Raw genomic sequence first — 15,976 nt, forward strand, 5'->3', positions numbered from 1 at the left:
ATCGTATTAATTACCACGAATTAAGCAAAAATCACTAAAATCAAATATGAAAAGAACGATAAAGCGACAATAGAATGATGGCGAAGCAGTGGCGGACTAATGGCGGAATAGTGAAGAAGAAGAAGAAGAAGAAGAAGAAAAATGGCGTGAAAAAACAAACAGAAAAGAAGAAGAAGAAGAAGAAGAAGAAGAAGAAAGAGAGAGAGAAAAAAAAAGAAAAAAGTGACAGCTGTTGTCACTTAGAGTATAAAAAATATGGTTAAGAGTAAAATAATAATAAAATTAGGTATAATTATAATATAAACATGTCTTAGAGCATCTCCACTCTAGTGCCAAAATACCTCACAATGCTATAATTTCGCATTTAGTATAAAAAAAACATCTCCACTGCACTTCTATTTTATGTGCTAAATTTAGCATATGCTAAACTTTGTGCCAAATTTGTTAGAAAGTTTAGCATATGCTAAATTTTATTATATCTAAATTATTTACAGATTTGCCATCAATAATGATAATCACTTATAAAACTATAAATTTAGCATTTAGTTTAGCATTTTGCAATGGAGTAAATTTCAGTAATATGTGCTATATGTAGCATTTTATCTTATTTTGTGCTAAAAATAGCATAAAAGATACAACATGCAATGGAGATGCTCTTAGAGTAAAAAAATAAAAACAATAAAAGAGTGAGGTATTTTCTTGAGAAAATTAGGAATTTACCTAAAATAAGAAAATAATATGATAAAATACCTCAACGCGGAAAAGATATTGAAATTACCTCAAAAATATATTACTTTTGACTTTTTACTCTCCGCATCTTTTTATTTAGGAATTTACTCCTCCTATATAATGATTACCTTTCTCCCAGCTGACAAATTCACTCACAACAACGAGACTTCTTTTTCTCTCTCTTCAAATTTCTCTCTCTGAAAGCTCGTCTTCAAACTCGTCTTCAAGCTCTCGATTTCAAGTTCGCGATTTCAAGTTCGCGATTTCAAGCTCTCAATTTCAAGTTCTCGATTTCAAGTTCACAATCTCAAATTCGCGATCTCAAGGTAAATAACTGTTTTTACCTATTTTTTTTTAATTTTCAAAAAATAAATAAGCTGTTATCATTATAATATACGTATTATGATTATTATGATAATGTATTGATACTTTGACGATAACTGGCTGAGAAGTAAAGTTTGATGTTATCATGCAAGTATATGTAATAAAACTTGTATCTGAATGTATTTTTCATAATATGATGATAATGTGCTGATACCTTGATGATAACTGCCTGAGAATTAAAGTTAGATGTTATCATGTAATTATATGTAATAATACTTCTATCTGAATGTATTTGTGATAACATGATGATAATGTGCTCAAAAAACTCCTATCTGAATGTATTTATGATAATATGATGATATTGTGCTCATACCTTGATGATAACTGCCTGAGAATTAAAGTTAGATGTTATCATGTAATTATATGTAATAATACTTCTATCTGTATGTATTTGTGATAACATGATGATAATGTGCTCAAAAAGCTCCTATCTGAATGTATTTATGATAATAATATGATAATGTGCTGATACCTTGATGATAACTGCCTGAGAATTAAAGTTAGATGTTATCATGTAATTATATGTAATAATACTTCTATCTGAATGTATTTGTGATAACATGATGATAATGTGCTCAAAAAAGCTCCTATCTGAATGTATTTATGATAATATGATGATAATGTGCTGATACCTTGATGATAAATGCCTGAGAATTAAAGTTAGATGTTATCATGTAATTATATGTAATAATAAAAGAATGTGTTAAAATATTTATCATAAAAGAATGTGTTAAAATATTATGATGATAATATGATGATAATTTGCTGATAATCTGCTGATAGATTACCTTGGTGATAACTGCTTTAGCTTGATGATAAAAAAAAGTATGATTATCATATTATTATCATATATTTATCATAAGCTAATCATATTTTTTATAACATGCAGAAAATGGAAAATATTCAAGTCTTAATGCAACATAATGGACAATGGAATGATGAAGGCAGATTTATTGACTTTCAAATAACAGGACTTTTATTGGAAATGGACTGCACATTCAAAGATTTTTATGAAATAGTATATCAACGTTTGCTTCTACAAGATAGTGCAGTACAGTTAGATATAAAATTTCTGATACGTGACAATTATCCTCCAATGAAAATTGAAGACGAAGGAAGTCTCAGATTCTATTTAGAGTTAAAGAAGAATGAAAATAATTTCACAAAATATCCAATTTGTGTTGTTATTAATAAAATAGAATCTAGGCAGTTAATGGAGTCATCGTCATCATCAGCTGCAAACAAAGAAAACAGTTCAAGTTTTGTTTATGAAGACAATACATCACTGCTCTATGATCAATCATATGGATCAAAAGAAATATCTAACACAACTATGGATATGATTGAATATGCAAACCTCCTATGCGACCTTCAAGAAAATCTTCCAGAACATGATTTTGAAGAAGATATTGCTCCAAACATACAAGTAAATCAGAAAATAGAAGAAGGAGGGATATTCATAGACAAAGAGACACTAATAACAGATATGAGTCTGTACGGATTAGCAGACCATTTTCAATACAAGGTAACATTATATTATATCCTTTTATTTTAATCTTTTTTTTTTAAATACAATGATCTGTTTATCTTTTCTATTATCATGTCACTAATTATCATACACATATCATAAATGATACAGGTTGTAAAATCCTGCACAAGACAGTACCGGTTAAAATGCATCGATGATTATTGTGAATGGAAATTTTATGCATCAAGAATTGGACATACCAAAATGTTTCAGGTGCGAACATTCAGTAATAGTCATACATGTTCATTGGAGGTTAGAATGGGGGAAAACAAATATGTCAGCTCAAGAACAATAGCAAAAATCATAAAACCAAATTTGTTGGATGTCAAGACAATTTATACACCTAATGACATAATCAGAGATATGAGAAATGATTATCGCATTAAGTTGGATTACTGGAAGGCTTGGAAATGTAGAGAAATAGCAATGGAGCTTCTAAGAGGAAAACCAGAAAATTCATTTGCTCAACTACCAAGATACTTTTACATGATACAGCAAACAAATCCAGGTTCAGTTGTAATGTTGAAAAAAGATGAGAATAATTCATTTCTCTATGCTTTCATGTCACTGAAGGCATCAATTAGTGGATGGAATCACTGTATTCCTATTATGATTGTGGATGGAACCTTTTTGAAAGGACCATATGGAGGTACTCTTTTTTCAGCTTCAACGCATGACGCAGCTGGTAAGCAAATAATACTTATAATCAAATTATTCATGACTTTATCATTACATTATCATAATTATTTCATCCTATAATCTTCTGATGATAATAGAATTAGATAGGATTATCATAATATTATCACGGTATATTTACATTATCACACAATTATCATCTACTTATCATAGCATTATCATTATCATAATATTATCATATCATTATCATAATATTGGAATAGCATTATCATTATCTTATTTTATTACATATATTAATTTAATATCATATTATATATTGCAGGAAAAATATTCCCCCTTGCATTTGCAGTTACTGATTCAGAAAATGATGCATCATGGAATTGGTTTTTCACTAACATCAAATCTGTGTTTGGTGTAAGAGAGGAAATGTGTATAATTTCAGACAGACACGACAGCATAAAAAAAGCAATAGAGAGTGTTTTTGAAGGAGAAGTTCAACATGACATTTGCATTTTTCATTTACTGAATAATGTGAAATACAAATTCAAGAAACAGCACAAGAAAATTAAAGATCTCTTCATGGCAGCTGCAAGATCTTATACAAAAACAGAGTTCAAAATACATATGGACGAACTACACAATATCAGTCCAAAACTTACAGAATATCTCATTGGGGTTGGATTGAAAAAGTGGGCAGTATCACATTCTGTGAACAAAAGGTACAATATTTTGACATCTAATACAGCAGAGTCATTTAATGCAGCAGTTAACAGAGCAAGAGAATTACCAGTTACAATGCTTATGGAATACTTAAGGAACTTGGTTCAAAGATGGAGCTGCAAAAACAAAAATCTTGCTAAAGGAACTTTCACAAAGTTGTCAACTAAATATGAAACTATTCTCAGGGAAAAATACTTAGAATCAATGGAACTCAAGGTAAATCATAAATTAGCTTAAATTCTTCGTTATCATCTTAATATCATAATATCATAAACATTATCATCTGACTATCCAAAGCTTATCATCTGACTATCCAAAGCTTATCATCTGACTATCATAAACTTATCATCTGACTATCATAACATTATCATTGATTTATCATATGTTGAATTTTATCTTCTGGTCATCAGGTTGATGGAACTTCAGATGAATACATATTCAGTGTGATTGACTTGGGAAGTACTTTTACTGTTAACATGAAGGATAGAACTTGCACATGCAACAAATTTCAAGTAGATATGCTTCCTTGTAGGCATGCTTCTGCTGTATGCTATGACAAGCATCAAGACCCACATGAATACTGCTCAAATTACTTCACAAATGAAAAGATGCTTGCTACATATGAAGAAGTTGTATACCCTGTAAATAAAGAAGACACATGGGATATACCTACTGAAGTAGAAAATTATATTGTCTTACCTCCTGTTGGCAGAATTAAAGCAGGAAGGCCAAAGAAGAGAAGAATAAAAGGAGTAGTAGAACATCAGACACAGAACAGGTGTACAAGGTGTCAAGCTTATGGACATAATCGTAAAACTTGTAGGAATATGCCAAAAAATAAATAGAACTGCTATTATGTAAAGATTTGAAAGATTTGAACTGCTATTATGTAATTGAAATATTCCATTTCATTTTGTCATTTAATAAAATTTTAACAATTCAAAAATTATTATCATACACTTTTCATTTGTAAAATTGTTTGGAGTAGTAATCTGTAAGAAAATCTTAAAATTATCATAATAATAAATGATGAATATTCTGATTATCATATACTTGTCATTTAATTATCATACACTTATCATGAATTTGGAATAATAATCTGTCAAAAGTTTTAAAAATATGTTATCATATGCTTATCATATGTTATCATATGCTTATCATATTATAATATACTTTTTAAAAATATGTTAGCATATCCTTATCATGAACTTATCATACACTTATCATGTCAATATCATGAACTTATCATACACTTACTCATGTTAATATCATATAATTCTCACATGATTATCATAAACTTTTCATTTGATTGTCATACTGATTATCATACACTTATCATAAATTATTATCATACACTTTTCATTTAGTTATCATTTTAGCTATACTTCCATAATTATATATCAGAAATTTAAACAAGAAATTAATTGACATAATAGCATCAGCAACATTCAAAAATCATTATAATAAACAAACTATCTTGTTTTGCTAACATACATGAAAGATTAACATTAAAAAAATATTCAATATGAAGACAATCCTGAATACTCTTCACTTCATTCAAATCTCTTGTATCACATCCTTAGCATATAGTAATCTGTAAAAACAATAATTACAGGTTCAAATATACTAATTATAATATATGCTGTACTTCATATTATCATATAACTATCATGAAAGTAGTCATATAAGAGAAATATAATTATCATACACTTATCATATCATAATAAAATCAAATCCTTCCTTAATAGTATTTACAAAAAAAAAATTGTCAAACATTACTAAAACTGTAAAAACAAATCAACAAATGTACAACAAAAACAAAAATTACAATTCAATCAGATACATAACCACTCTTGTTCTTCCACCTACCATACATGAAAAGATTAACTGCATATCTGTTACGTATTTGTTTAATACGAAGAGCCTTCGGAATACGCTTCCCTTCAATCAAATATTCGGCAAAAGCAGTAGCATACACACCACAATCTCTGCATGTATTTTAAAACACAATATAAGTATCTAATTAAACTTAATAAATAAAAAACAAAACAGAACTTAAAAATCAAAGAATCTTACGAATTTTCTTGAACAGGAAGGTCATCCATAAAAGCTACAGCAAATGGATCAGTTGTTTTCTTGCCAACATAATAAACTGAGTTGAAGTTGATATCAGTACGATCGTAAAATCCAACATAGTTCAAAATTAATGGCAGTAACGTTGAATATGCAGTCATAGCTTCGCGTACAGGCTCATCATATAGCAGATTCCTAGAAGAATTATACACATAGAAGCATCTTTCATCAAAACTCAGCTTGGCAAGAATAAAATGATCTTTAAATTCGCCATCAATTTTAAGATGAACTGAAAAAAGTATGAACTTCAGATCGCCCCATGCCCTCTTATAAAGTCCATCCTCTCCAACTATAAAATTATATATTGCATCAAACTGAGGCAGATCAGTGACATTTTGATTCTCGAGGTAGAGTCGATATCCATTCTGCACATACTGATCAAACCAATTTCCACAAACACTATAGCTGTTGTTCAGAAAAATACACTTCTTTCGCAGGTACGTAAACAGACAATCAATATGCTGAAACAGAAAAACAAACAAACAAATTGAATATAAAGATAATTATAACAATACCATAAAACTAAATAACAGTACATATTTCTTAACATGATATTATCATAAACCTATAAGTAATATTATCATAAACTTATCATAAAACAGAAGTATATTAACAATAAAAATCACAAAAAATATTTAGTATCATAACCTTATCATAACCCAATCATAAAAATATCATGTAGTTATCAAATATATACAAATAATAATAAGTTGAATAAATGTTACTTACACTCGATTCCAAATAACCACCAGGTGTATTCAAAATATGGAAGAAATCTTTTACAGTAATTTCCTCTCCACCAAGCCTAAATCCTGGGCGTAATATCTTTTCTCTTGGATAGTAAATTTCATTGCTGGAAAATACAAAGTTAGTATTTAAAGCAATTAAACAAATCAAAAACATGATAACAAAAAAACTTACGTTGGATGTTTTCTCCTATACGTGTTAGTTTCAATCCAGTCATTAAACTCAGAAAGCCAAAATTGGTTGCACATATCATGAACACTTTCCATCAACAAAGGACAATGATTTGTAAAAGTGATCCCCATTGATTTAACTTTATCTGCCGAGTCTAAATTCCTTATTCGCTCAATCAATGCAAATTTAGCCGGTACATCAACCTGAACTGCTTTCCTTTTAAAAACAAGCTGTTACAATAAAACAGTAATAAATTATAAATAAAATAAATAAAAAGAATGCCATAATTAAATAGTTGTAATAAAATAAAATATATTACTTTTGGTCTACTTTTTCCAACAGGAACTGTGTCGTCATTTTTATCTGCAATTTTAGGTGAAACAGGCTTTACAGCTAAAACAGCCGATTCATTCAACTTTTCCTACATAAAATAACAGAACACACAGTAAAAACACAACTTAACAAAAACAAAAACAAACTAACAAAACTAAGTTCATTTTATAAATACCTCAGTTGGAATATAAACAGACAACGAAGCAACAATATTTGATACATCTGACTCCGCAGCAGCAAGATCAACTATCTCATCAGATTCATTTACCTTCTCTAAATGAATCTTATTAGAAGGAACAGCCAAATCAACCTTTTCAGAATTAGCATCAACTGGAGTTAGCAAAAACTCATCGCTACAAACATCAGCAAGCTTGTCAACTTCATCTTGCACCAATTGATCTAACATAGTTGGTTTAGGAGTATCAACTTCAGAAGCATCCTTATTGACATTCTGTAAAATCACAAAAATATAATTATCATCATATTATCATCATATTATCAGCATATTATTATATCAAATAAAACAGTCATAATAAACATTATCAGAAATTTATATAACATGATTATACCTCAGTACAAGAATCTTTTAATCCCACTTCAATTCCTCTACCAACTAAATCAAAGCCGGATTGATCACCAACTTCATCAAAATAACCATCTTGTTCCACAAACAATTCAAATCCAGGTTGTTTTCCATAAACCTTCCTCACACCTCTACTACACGTAGGAATAGACACAACATCGCCAGAAACAGGTGTGACTACATCATTAACCTCAGAATCAATCTGTACACAGACATAATTTATCAAAAATATTGAACAAATATAATAATATTATCATCATATTATCAACACATTATATTATCATACATTTATCATCTAAAATACTCTTGTATGATAATATATTATCATATTATCATCATATTATCATCACATTATATGTCCATAGAAAATATTACCTTCGCACTCTCTAATGCAGAAACGTGCTCTTCATTCAATTTATCATCAGCAGCAGGTTTGATCTGATCATTACCCTCAGCATCAATCTATTAAACAGAAATTTTATTGCAACGTCAAACAAACAGCAGCATCATAATAATAACAATAACACTAAAACGAATATTAAAAACACAAGATTAAAATAAAAAATTTACAATTCTGCTCTCTAGTACAGCAACATGATCAGTGTTGGCTTGATCATCAGCAACATGCTCAGCATTGTATTTAACAATAGTCTGTAATCAGAGACAAAACAATAAAAATATTAATCAAACAAACATTATTATCATATTATCATGGTATTATCATAATCATATTATCATAAAACTTTTTAACACTATAAGTCATTATTATTATATTATCATGACATTATCATGATATTATCATGATATTATCATGTTATTATCATGATATTATCATGATAATATAATGCAATCTCAAAATCAGAAACATAATAAGCATTGGATTTAACAATAGTCTGTAATCAGAAACAAAACAAAAAAAAATTAATCAAACAAACATTATCATCATATTATCATGGTATTATCATAATCATATTATGATAAACTTATTAACACTACAAAGACATTATCATTATATTATCATGATATTATCATGTAATTATCAGATATTATCATGTTATTATCAACTATTATAATGATAATATACTGATAAAATAATGAAAAAAACATAAAATTTACCTTTCCACTCTCTGAATAATAAACTTTCTGCACATTCTCACTTTCATGTTCGCTGTATTCATCAGAAGAAGTATCAATGTTACTCTCATCACCATAATCTTTCTCATTTCTAATAGGATACTCAACAGAATCATCCTTTTCAAACTTGTCCTCAGCAGACTTCTCATTTTTACTCTCTTCCTCAGCCATTTTAGTCACATCTTCAGCAGGTTTATCATTTTTAACCTCTTCCTCAGCCAATGTAGTCACATCCTCAGCCAATGTAGTCACATCCTCAGCAGACTCAGCATCTTCCCTCTCATCATCGACAGATTTAGTATTTCTAATCTTTTCTTCAGCATAATTGCAACTTTCAGTCTCTTCATCGGAAGAGTTGTCTTCTTCATGACGATCAGAAGAGTGAACCTCATTATCAACATTATCAGACTACACATAAAATGACAAAACTTGTTAAAGTTATATTTAAAATGAAAACATAATATTATCATAAATTTATCATTTAAAACAACGCATAAGCACGTACCTTTACAGATTTATCATTGAAAATGTCAGCTAATTGATTAGTTTCAAAGCTCTCTATGCAATCATAAATCTGTTTTCTGACACCTAACTCCATATCAGAATACTCAATACCACTATCAAAGACCAAATCTTTCAATTCATTAACAAACTTCAAGCAAGCAGACTTCGCCACTTCAAAAGTACCATCACCCTCAGTATTAACAGCAGCAGCAGCTTCCTCTTCTTTAAAGACATAATCTTGATCATTCAGTCCAGACACAATATTTTCACTTAATTCATAAGCAGTGGCTTTAATGTTTGAACTTGATATAACCTACAATATACAATAAAAAATCACTAACTAACAGTACACAAAATTAATCAAAATTATAATAAAACAAGATATTTATACCTTTTCATTTGGATCATCAAAAACTTTGAAATCAAAGTTTTGAATCTTTCTCATATCCTTCGGACTCCAACGCATAAACCGAGGATACGCAGCAGCATTATTCAACGAACACAAAAAAGCAGGCACAGTAGTCAGAGTTTCATAGAACCAAAATTGAATGGCATAGGGAAAGCCATACAATCGATAAAATGTAGCTTGTTTTGATGCCTGCAACAAGGTCCAAAGCTTGTTCTTGGTAGACTGAACAAATAAATCAAAAGAATATTTTCCCCATGGAAAATCATCAAAATCAGGGCAGTCCAGTAGATGAATAAATCGGCTGTCGATCAATGTATTATCAAGGCTACCCAACAGAAAACACTGAACAAAATACAGCTTCGCGAACTTTACAGCATCATCATCATTCTCCCACACCGCATCTTTAAATTTCGATTCAATAACAGAACGACTAATCTTATTATCATCATTAAAAAATTTATCAAAAAAAGTTCCACCAGTGAAATAGTCAGAAAACCTGGACTCGTCCCCACCGCACACAAGACCGCTCACCAATCCAAACTCATACAAACTGAAACGCAAGTTTTGCCCACCATAGTAAAACCACAGCTCATCAATATTTGGATGATGGACTTCCCTTAGCAGTATGGAATGTATAAGCCTAAGACTCAATACATCTTTTCCAATATCCAAATACAAACCAAACCTACTGCTCTTAAATGTAGACAGCTGATCAGAACTAAGCTTCGATTTAATATTTTTTATCACATCAAAAGAACAAGCCTTGCCAACTTTCCCAACAAACCGGAGATTCGGAGCAATTAAAAGATCAAAGTTCTACAATAAACAAATAATATATACACAGGTCAGTTACATTATCATAGTATAATCATAACAATACAGTTATATAATGATCACATTATCATACATTTATCATAGTATATTTACATTATCATACAATTATAATTAGATTATCATTTTTATAAATCAGAAAACTATACCAGAAAACACATATTATCATAACAGTATCATCAACTTATATAACAAAATAAAAAACTGTAATTAGAGTAGAACATGTATTATCATATCATTATCATACAAAATTATATTAACATAACAAATCTGATTATCAATCAAAAATCAAAAAAACGTATTATTTTTACATTATCATACAATTATCATATTATATTTACATTATCATACAATTATAATTAGATTATCATTTTTATAAATCAGAAAACTATACCAGAAAACACATATTATCATAACAGTATCATCAACTTATATAACAAAATAAAAAACTGTAATTAGAGTATAACATGTATTATCATATCATTATCATACAAAATTATATTAACATAACAAATCTGATTATCAATCAAAAATCAAAAAAACGTATTATTTTTACATTATCATACAATTATCATAAAAAATTATATTACTACAATCGACTAACAAAACAAAATATTATAATATCATCATATTATCAACTACTATAAACAACATTATCATAAAAGTATCACAACTTATATACAATTTTATACCTGAATAGAATCATTTTTATTCAGATTATCACTTCCAAGCCTTCTCATCTTAATGTCTCTTTTAACCACAACAGGTTCTGCTTTCCTTTTACCACATACAGATTTTTTAACTGCTCTCCTCTTCATTCTTGATTTTTTCTCAGTCTTACAAACAGGAACTTCAACTGCATGTAACATTTTGATTCTTAAACTTTTTCGAACTGGAGAATTAGCGACATTCTCCACTTCATTATCAACAGTGACAGGAGAATTAACGACATTCTCCACTTCATTATCAACAGTTACAGGAGAATTAGCGACATTATCCACTTCATTATCAACAGTGACAGGCCTTTTCATTTGTCTAATGATTTGAGTTACTGTTTTATTCAAATCGGAATCACTCATGATGTCAAATTAACTGAAAATAAAACACAAATCAGTTATAATCAACACAATACAAAGAGAAAATCAACAAATATGAACAAACAATTGAAAAGTTTAAATAAAATATCAAAAAAAAATGCATAAAAAACCTAAAAAACGATTACAGACAAATTAATTGAAAAATGTAAACATTACTCACCAAACGCACTGATAAGATTCAGAAAACACAGATATATCAATGAGAACCAGAAACGAATAATCAAAATCGATGAAGAAAAGAAGAAAATGGAAGACGAAGAAACGGCAATAAAGCGAGGACTGAAAGAGAATGAAAGAGAATGAAAGAAAAGAGAGGGAAGAGTGATAACTGCTCACGGAGTAAAAACATAAATATTTGAAAACTGGGAGTATAAACATAAATGGGCTGGGTCATTAAAATAAAAAAAACCGCCCATGTAGGTAAAGACATATATGTCCATAAAATAGAGAGTAATTTCAGAATCTTTTAATAACTGAGGTATAATCTGTAAATATTTATAAAAAGAGAGTATTTTTCCTAATTTTCTCTATTTTCTTTATCTTTTCTTTATTGAGGTAGGAAATCAAATTATTTGTAAAAATGGAGTATTTATCCTAATTTTCTCAAAAAAGTAGCTATCATGCAAGCTTAAAACCCAAATATAAAAGCTTTTGTTCGATCGAGTCTGCTGCAAACCTACAACTACAAGAACCTTAATAAATAATTTTCTTATATATATATAAATACTGATTTTTAAAAAAATTATCATAAAAACAAGGTTTTTTTTATTACATAATATAACATCAACTTCTTTCAAAACAAAACATCAATTTACAAATATAAAAGAATATTAAAAAGTACAAAAATATTATTAAAAATATGGTATGCTTACTATTGATATAACTTAAGCATAGTTTGATACACCGTCAATAAAATTTGACATATTGTGTATATTTTCAATATGCTCTTTGTTTAATTTTAGTATTTTTTAAATTATTGTTGTAAAATTAGACCAATTTTAAAATAATTTTAATTTATATAATAGGTTACAAATTAGTTATATTTTTAAATTTATATAATATTATATACTATTAGTATACTCTCGATTATATCTTAATTGAGAGTATACTAATAGTATATTGATACCAAGGAGTTATAACTCAAATGTTATAATCATTGGGCAATAATCTGTTGGGTCGTGGGATCGATTCCTCCCACAATCGATCCCCCTTCCCCAATTATTAAAAAAAAAAATCTTAATATTCCTTTAATTAAATTTTGTTGTGTTTTTGTTTTATAATATTTTATGAATTTATATAAATACTCATAAAATATTGTATCTTTATTTTAATATTCTTTTAGTATATTATTAATTTTATTTTGATATATTTTGATAAATTATTCGTATACTGTTACTGTAATTCTACTATTTTTATAGTACATATAACTAAATTTATAAATATATATAGATTTTGTTAAATTATAAATTTTAAGGACTCAAGCAGACACCGTTGAACATTTTGATGACCAAATTGAATTGTTTCTCAATTTGATATTTACGTGCGATGTGAGAATATTTCACTTATGAATCCTTATATTTTATTATCATTTTCTATTTGATACTTTAAGTGTGAACAATAACAAAACCTTCATTCCACCATTAACATTCATCCAAGTCATCGCAAAAATAAGTCTAGGTCGGAAAATATTCATAGGAGGGCAGCCTAACTAGGAAGTTTTGTCCCTCCATTAACGAAAGAAGAGATATAATTTTTTTCTAAGCAAAGAAGAAGGTTGATTTTTGATAAAAGAATCATTTTAGTTCTTTAACTAGAAGGTTGATTTTTGATAAAAGAATCAATTTAGTTCTTTAACTATCATAAAAATAATAATTAAGTTTCTAAAATTAATTTTGAACTAGTAAACTCTTGAAGCAAAATAAATAAATAAATTATATACATTTTTATCTAACAAAATTCAAAAATAGTATTAATATGTTAGTTATATATTTTTTATAATATAAAATCAATTGTAAAGAAATTTAAATAGAAATAGAAGAGGATTGAATAAAATTGATGATTATCCGATACCGATAACACTGTACATATAGTAGTCTAAATTTAATGGTTTTACATAATTTGAAAAATCAAATAATATATATAAAAAGGCCATAAATTTTACAAACTCAACAAATAATCACTTTTATAAACATTTTCAATATAACATATAGTTTCAAACATGATAAATTATTGAACAATATGCTATCATATTGCTGAATTCTTCTCATTACAGCTAGCAATTGTTAGGTTGTTTCTCCCCACCAAACTCATTAATACAATACTTGTAGACAATAACCATACATGATTAGTTTTTCTTTTCAAAGTTAGCCAACAGCACTTCAATTCCTTATTTTTGTAGAGGAGTAGGGGTAAATGTAATTAACCAATACATATATTTGATCCTAAGATAAATTATCCAAACTCATCGACAAAATATTAGCAATGCTATCGGGTGTCACAGCCGCATGTAATTTAATTTTAATGAACAACATATATAAAATGTTAAAATCAATCATAAATCTTCAAATTACGTAAATATAAAACAAATAATCAATTGCACACTAAAAAATGGCTGGAATTGTATAAATATCATATTGTAAATATTATCTTTTTTTTTGTGTGGATAAATGATAGGTATATTAGCACAACCACAAATCAGTGGTAGGCAAAAGGGCAAAAAACAAGGTGTTGAATTTTGTAGAACTCTACAGCTTTGCAAACACTCAAAAAGATCAAAGAGTAAATATCCGTCGCCTCATTCTGAAAAATTCTTTTATTCCTTGCCTTCCATAAATTCCATGCATCAAAGAACATAAAAGCTTCCAAACTTGCTAAAGTTAAAATTTCACATTACTGTTAGGTTTTAAAGGTTCATAACGCAGCGGAATTTCAAAAATTTATCTAAAAACCCAAACCAAGATCCATGTAATTCGAATTAACAGAATAATTACTTACTTGTATGTCGATTTCAACAACAATGTAGGAAGGAAGGAGGTGGTTCACTTTGGTGATACCTGGCCTCGGATCAGAGACGCCTCCAAAAGAACGTGTCCTCTACGAGTATCCACACGAACAGACCTTAGCCAAAACTAGTGCTTGTGTGCTAGCACTATTGCTTCACAAGCAATTTCGAATTTTAGTGATTTAGTGAATAATGAATTTCGTGATTCTCAAACCAATTGCTTAATGTGTATTTATAGTGATACAGTAACACTAGGGTTTGAGACAAATTCAAATTTCAATCTCATTGCAATTCTTACAAGTTTATGTTTATCAAAAACTCCTTTTTGATAATCATTCATATATATTAATTATTTATTATCTTTAAAAATAATAAATTAAGAAAAACGCTTATCCTTAATTTCGAATTAATATATATTTATTAATATATATATATATATATATATATATTACGAATTATATATATATATATATATATAATTAATCACTTAATCATATTGGGCTTGTACAACCCATAACTGTTTTGGGTCTATTTTTAGTGTGCGACCCTGTAGGTTCATATAACGTTGGCAGTAGGCCCGAAATCCCTATTTCAGCCCACAAGTCATAAGTGGCCTCTAGCAAGACATTATGACTACCCAAGTTAAATGAATATCGACAATCCGATTTAATCATTTACAATAATATTTTAATCCCTTTGTCACTCGATATCCAGATTGAAAATAAGGCATAGTCCTGTCATCCTTATAATATTCAATCATTAGTTTCTTGACTCTAAGTAGACTGAAAATGATAACTGCTTATCAATTAGCATGGCCATGCATTTCCTTCAGTCTATCTTCTTCAAGGGGCCCATAGATATCTTACTCAAATAAATGAGGGACAAATTCCTTCTCAGTCACTCACATTTCTCACATAGTTACTTTCATATCCAATGACAATCTATTCCATTATCCTGTTAAAGATAATGTAAGACTGTATCAAAATATGAAATAGCTATGTAGAAATCCATGATGATTTCAAGGTCAAAAGATTAT

The 15,976-nt window shown here is 28.5% G+C and overlaps 2 protein-coding genes across 2 annotated transcripts; one reads left to right on the top strand and one right to left on the bottom strand.

Moving 5' to 3' along the window:
- The first annotated feature begins 2,005 nt into the window (after positions 1-2,005).
- LOC126678713 (uncharacterized) lies at positions 2,006-4,842 on the top strand. Its single transcript, XM_050373607.2, has 4 exons — positions 2,006-2,638; positions 2,753-3,326; positions 3,600-4,213; positions 4,408-4,842. The coding sequence occupies exons 1-4, from the start codon at positions 2,006-2,008 to the stop codon at positions 4,840-4,842; spliced, it is 2,256 nt and encodes a 751-aa protein (XP_050229564.1).
- An 873-nt stretch (positions 4,843-5,715) lies between these two features.
- LOC126676811 (uncharacterized) lies at positions 5,716-12,401 on the bottom strand. The gene is made up of 13 exons (XM_050371103.2): positions 11,535-12,401; positions 9,994-10,827; positions 9,604-9,915; positions 9,081-9,506; positions 8,535-8,615; positions 8,340-8,426; positions 7,951-8,166; positions 7,557-7,832; positions 7,368-7,469; positions 7,052-7,278; positions 6,860-6,983; positions 6,074-6,591; positions 5,716-5,985 (listed from the first exon to the last, which is right to left on the bottom strand). Exons 1-13 carry the CDS (start codon positions 11,919-11,921, stop codon positions 5,829-5,831), a joined length of 3,747 nt encoding a protein of 1,248 aa, XP_050227060.1. The 5' UTR covers positions 11,922-12,401; the 3' UTR covers positions 5,716-5,828.
- Positions 12,402-15,976: the final 3,575 nt, after the last annotated feature.

The sequence above is a fragment of the Mercurialis annua genome, linkage group LG4 (genome assembly GCF_937616625.2).
Source record: "Mercurialis annua linkage group LG4, ddMerAnnu1.2, whole genome shotgun sequence".
NCBI lineage: Eukaryota > Viridiplantae > Streptophyta > Magnoliopsida > Malpighiales > Euphorbiaceae > Mercurialis > Mercurialis annua.

Bases quoted from the DNA above. Each gene is read 5' to 3' on its own strand.
- LOC126678713 (XM_050373607.2), top strand. From the start codon at position 2,006: ATGGAAAATATTCAAGTCTTAATGCAACATAATGGACAATGGAATGAT. The intron at 2,639-2,752 runs GTAACATTATAT...TAAATGATACAG, and splicing joins CAGACCATTTTCAATACAAG to GTTGTAAAATCCTGCACAAG. The intron at 4,214-4,407 runs GTAAATCATAAA...TCTGGTCATCAG, and splicing joins TAGAATCAATGGAACTCAAG to GTTGATGGAACTTCAGATGA.
- LOC126676811 (XM_050371103.2), bottom strand. From the start codon at position 11,921: ATGAGTGATTCCGATTTGAATAAAACAGTAACTCAAATCATTAGACAA. The intron at 8,167-8,339 runs GTAATATTTTCT...GTCTGTGTACAG, and splicing joins CTGCATTAGAGAGTGCGAAG to ATTGATTCTGAGGTTAATGA. The intron at 5,986-6,073 runs GTAAGATTCTTT...AAATACATGCAG, and splicing joins CTTCCTGTTCAAGAAAATTC to AGATTGTGGTGTGTATGCTA.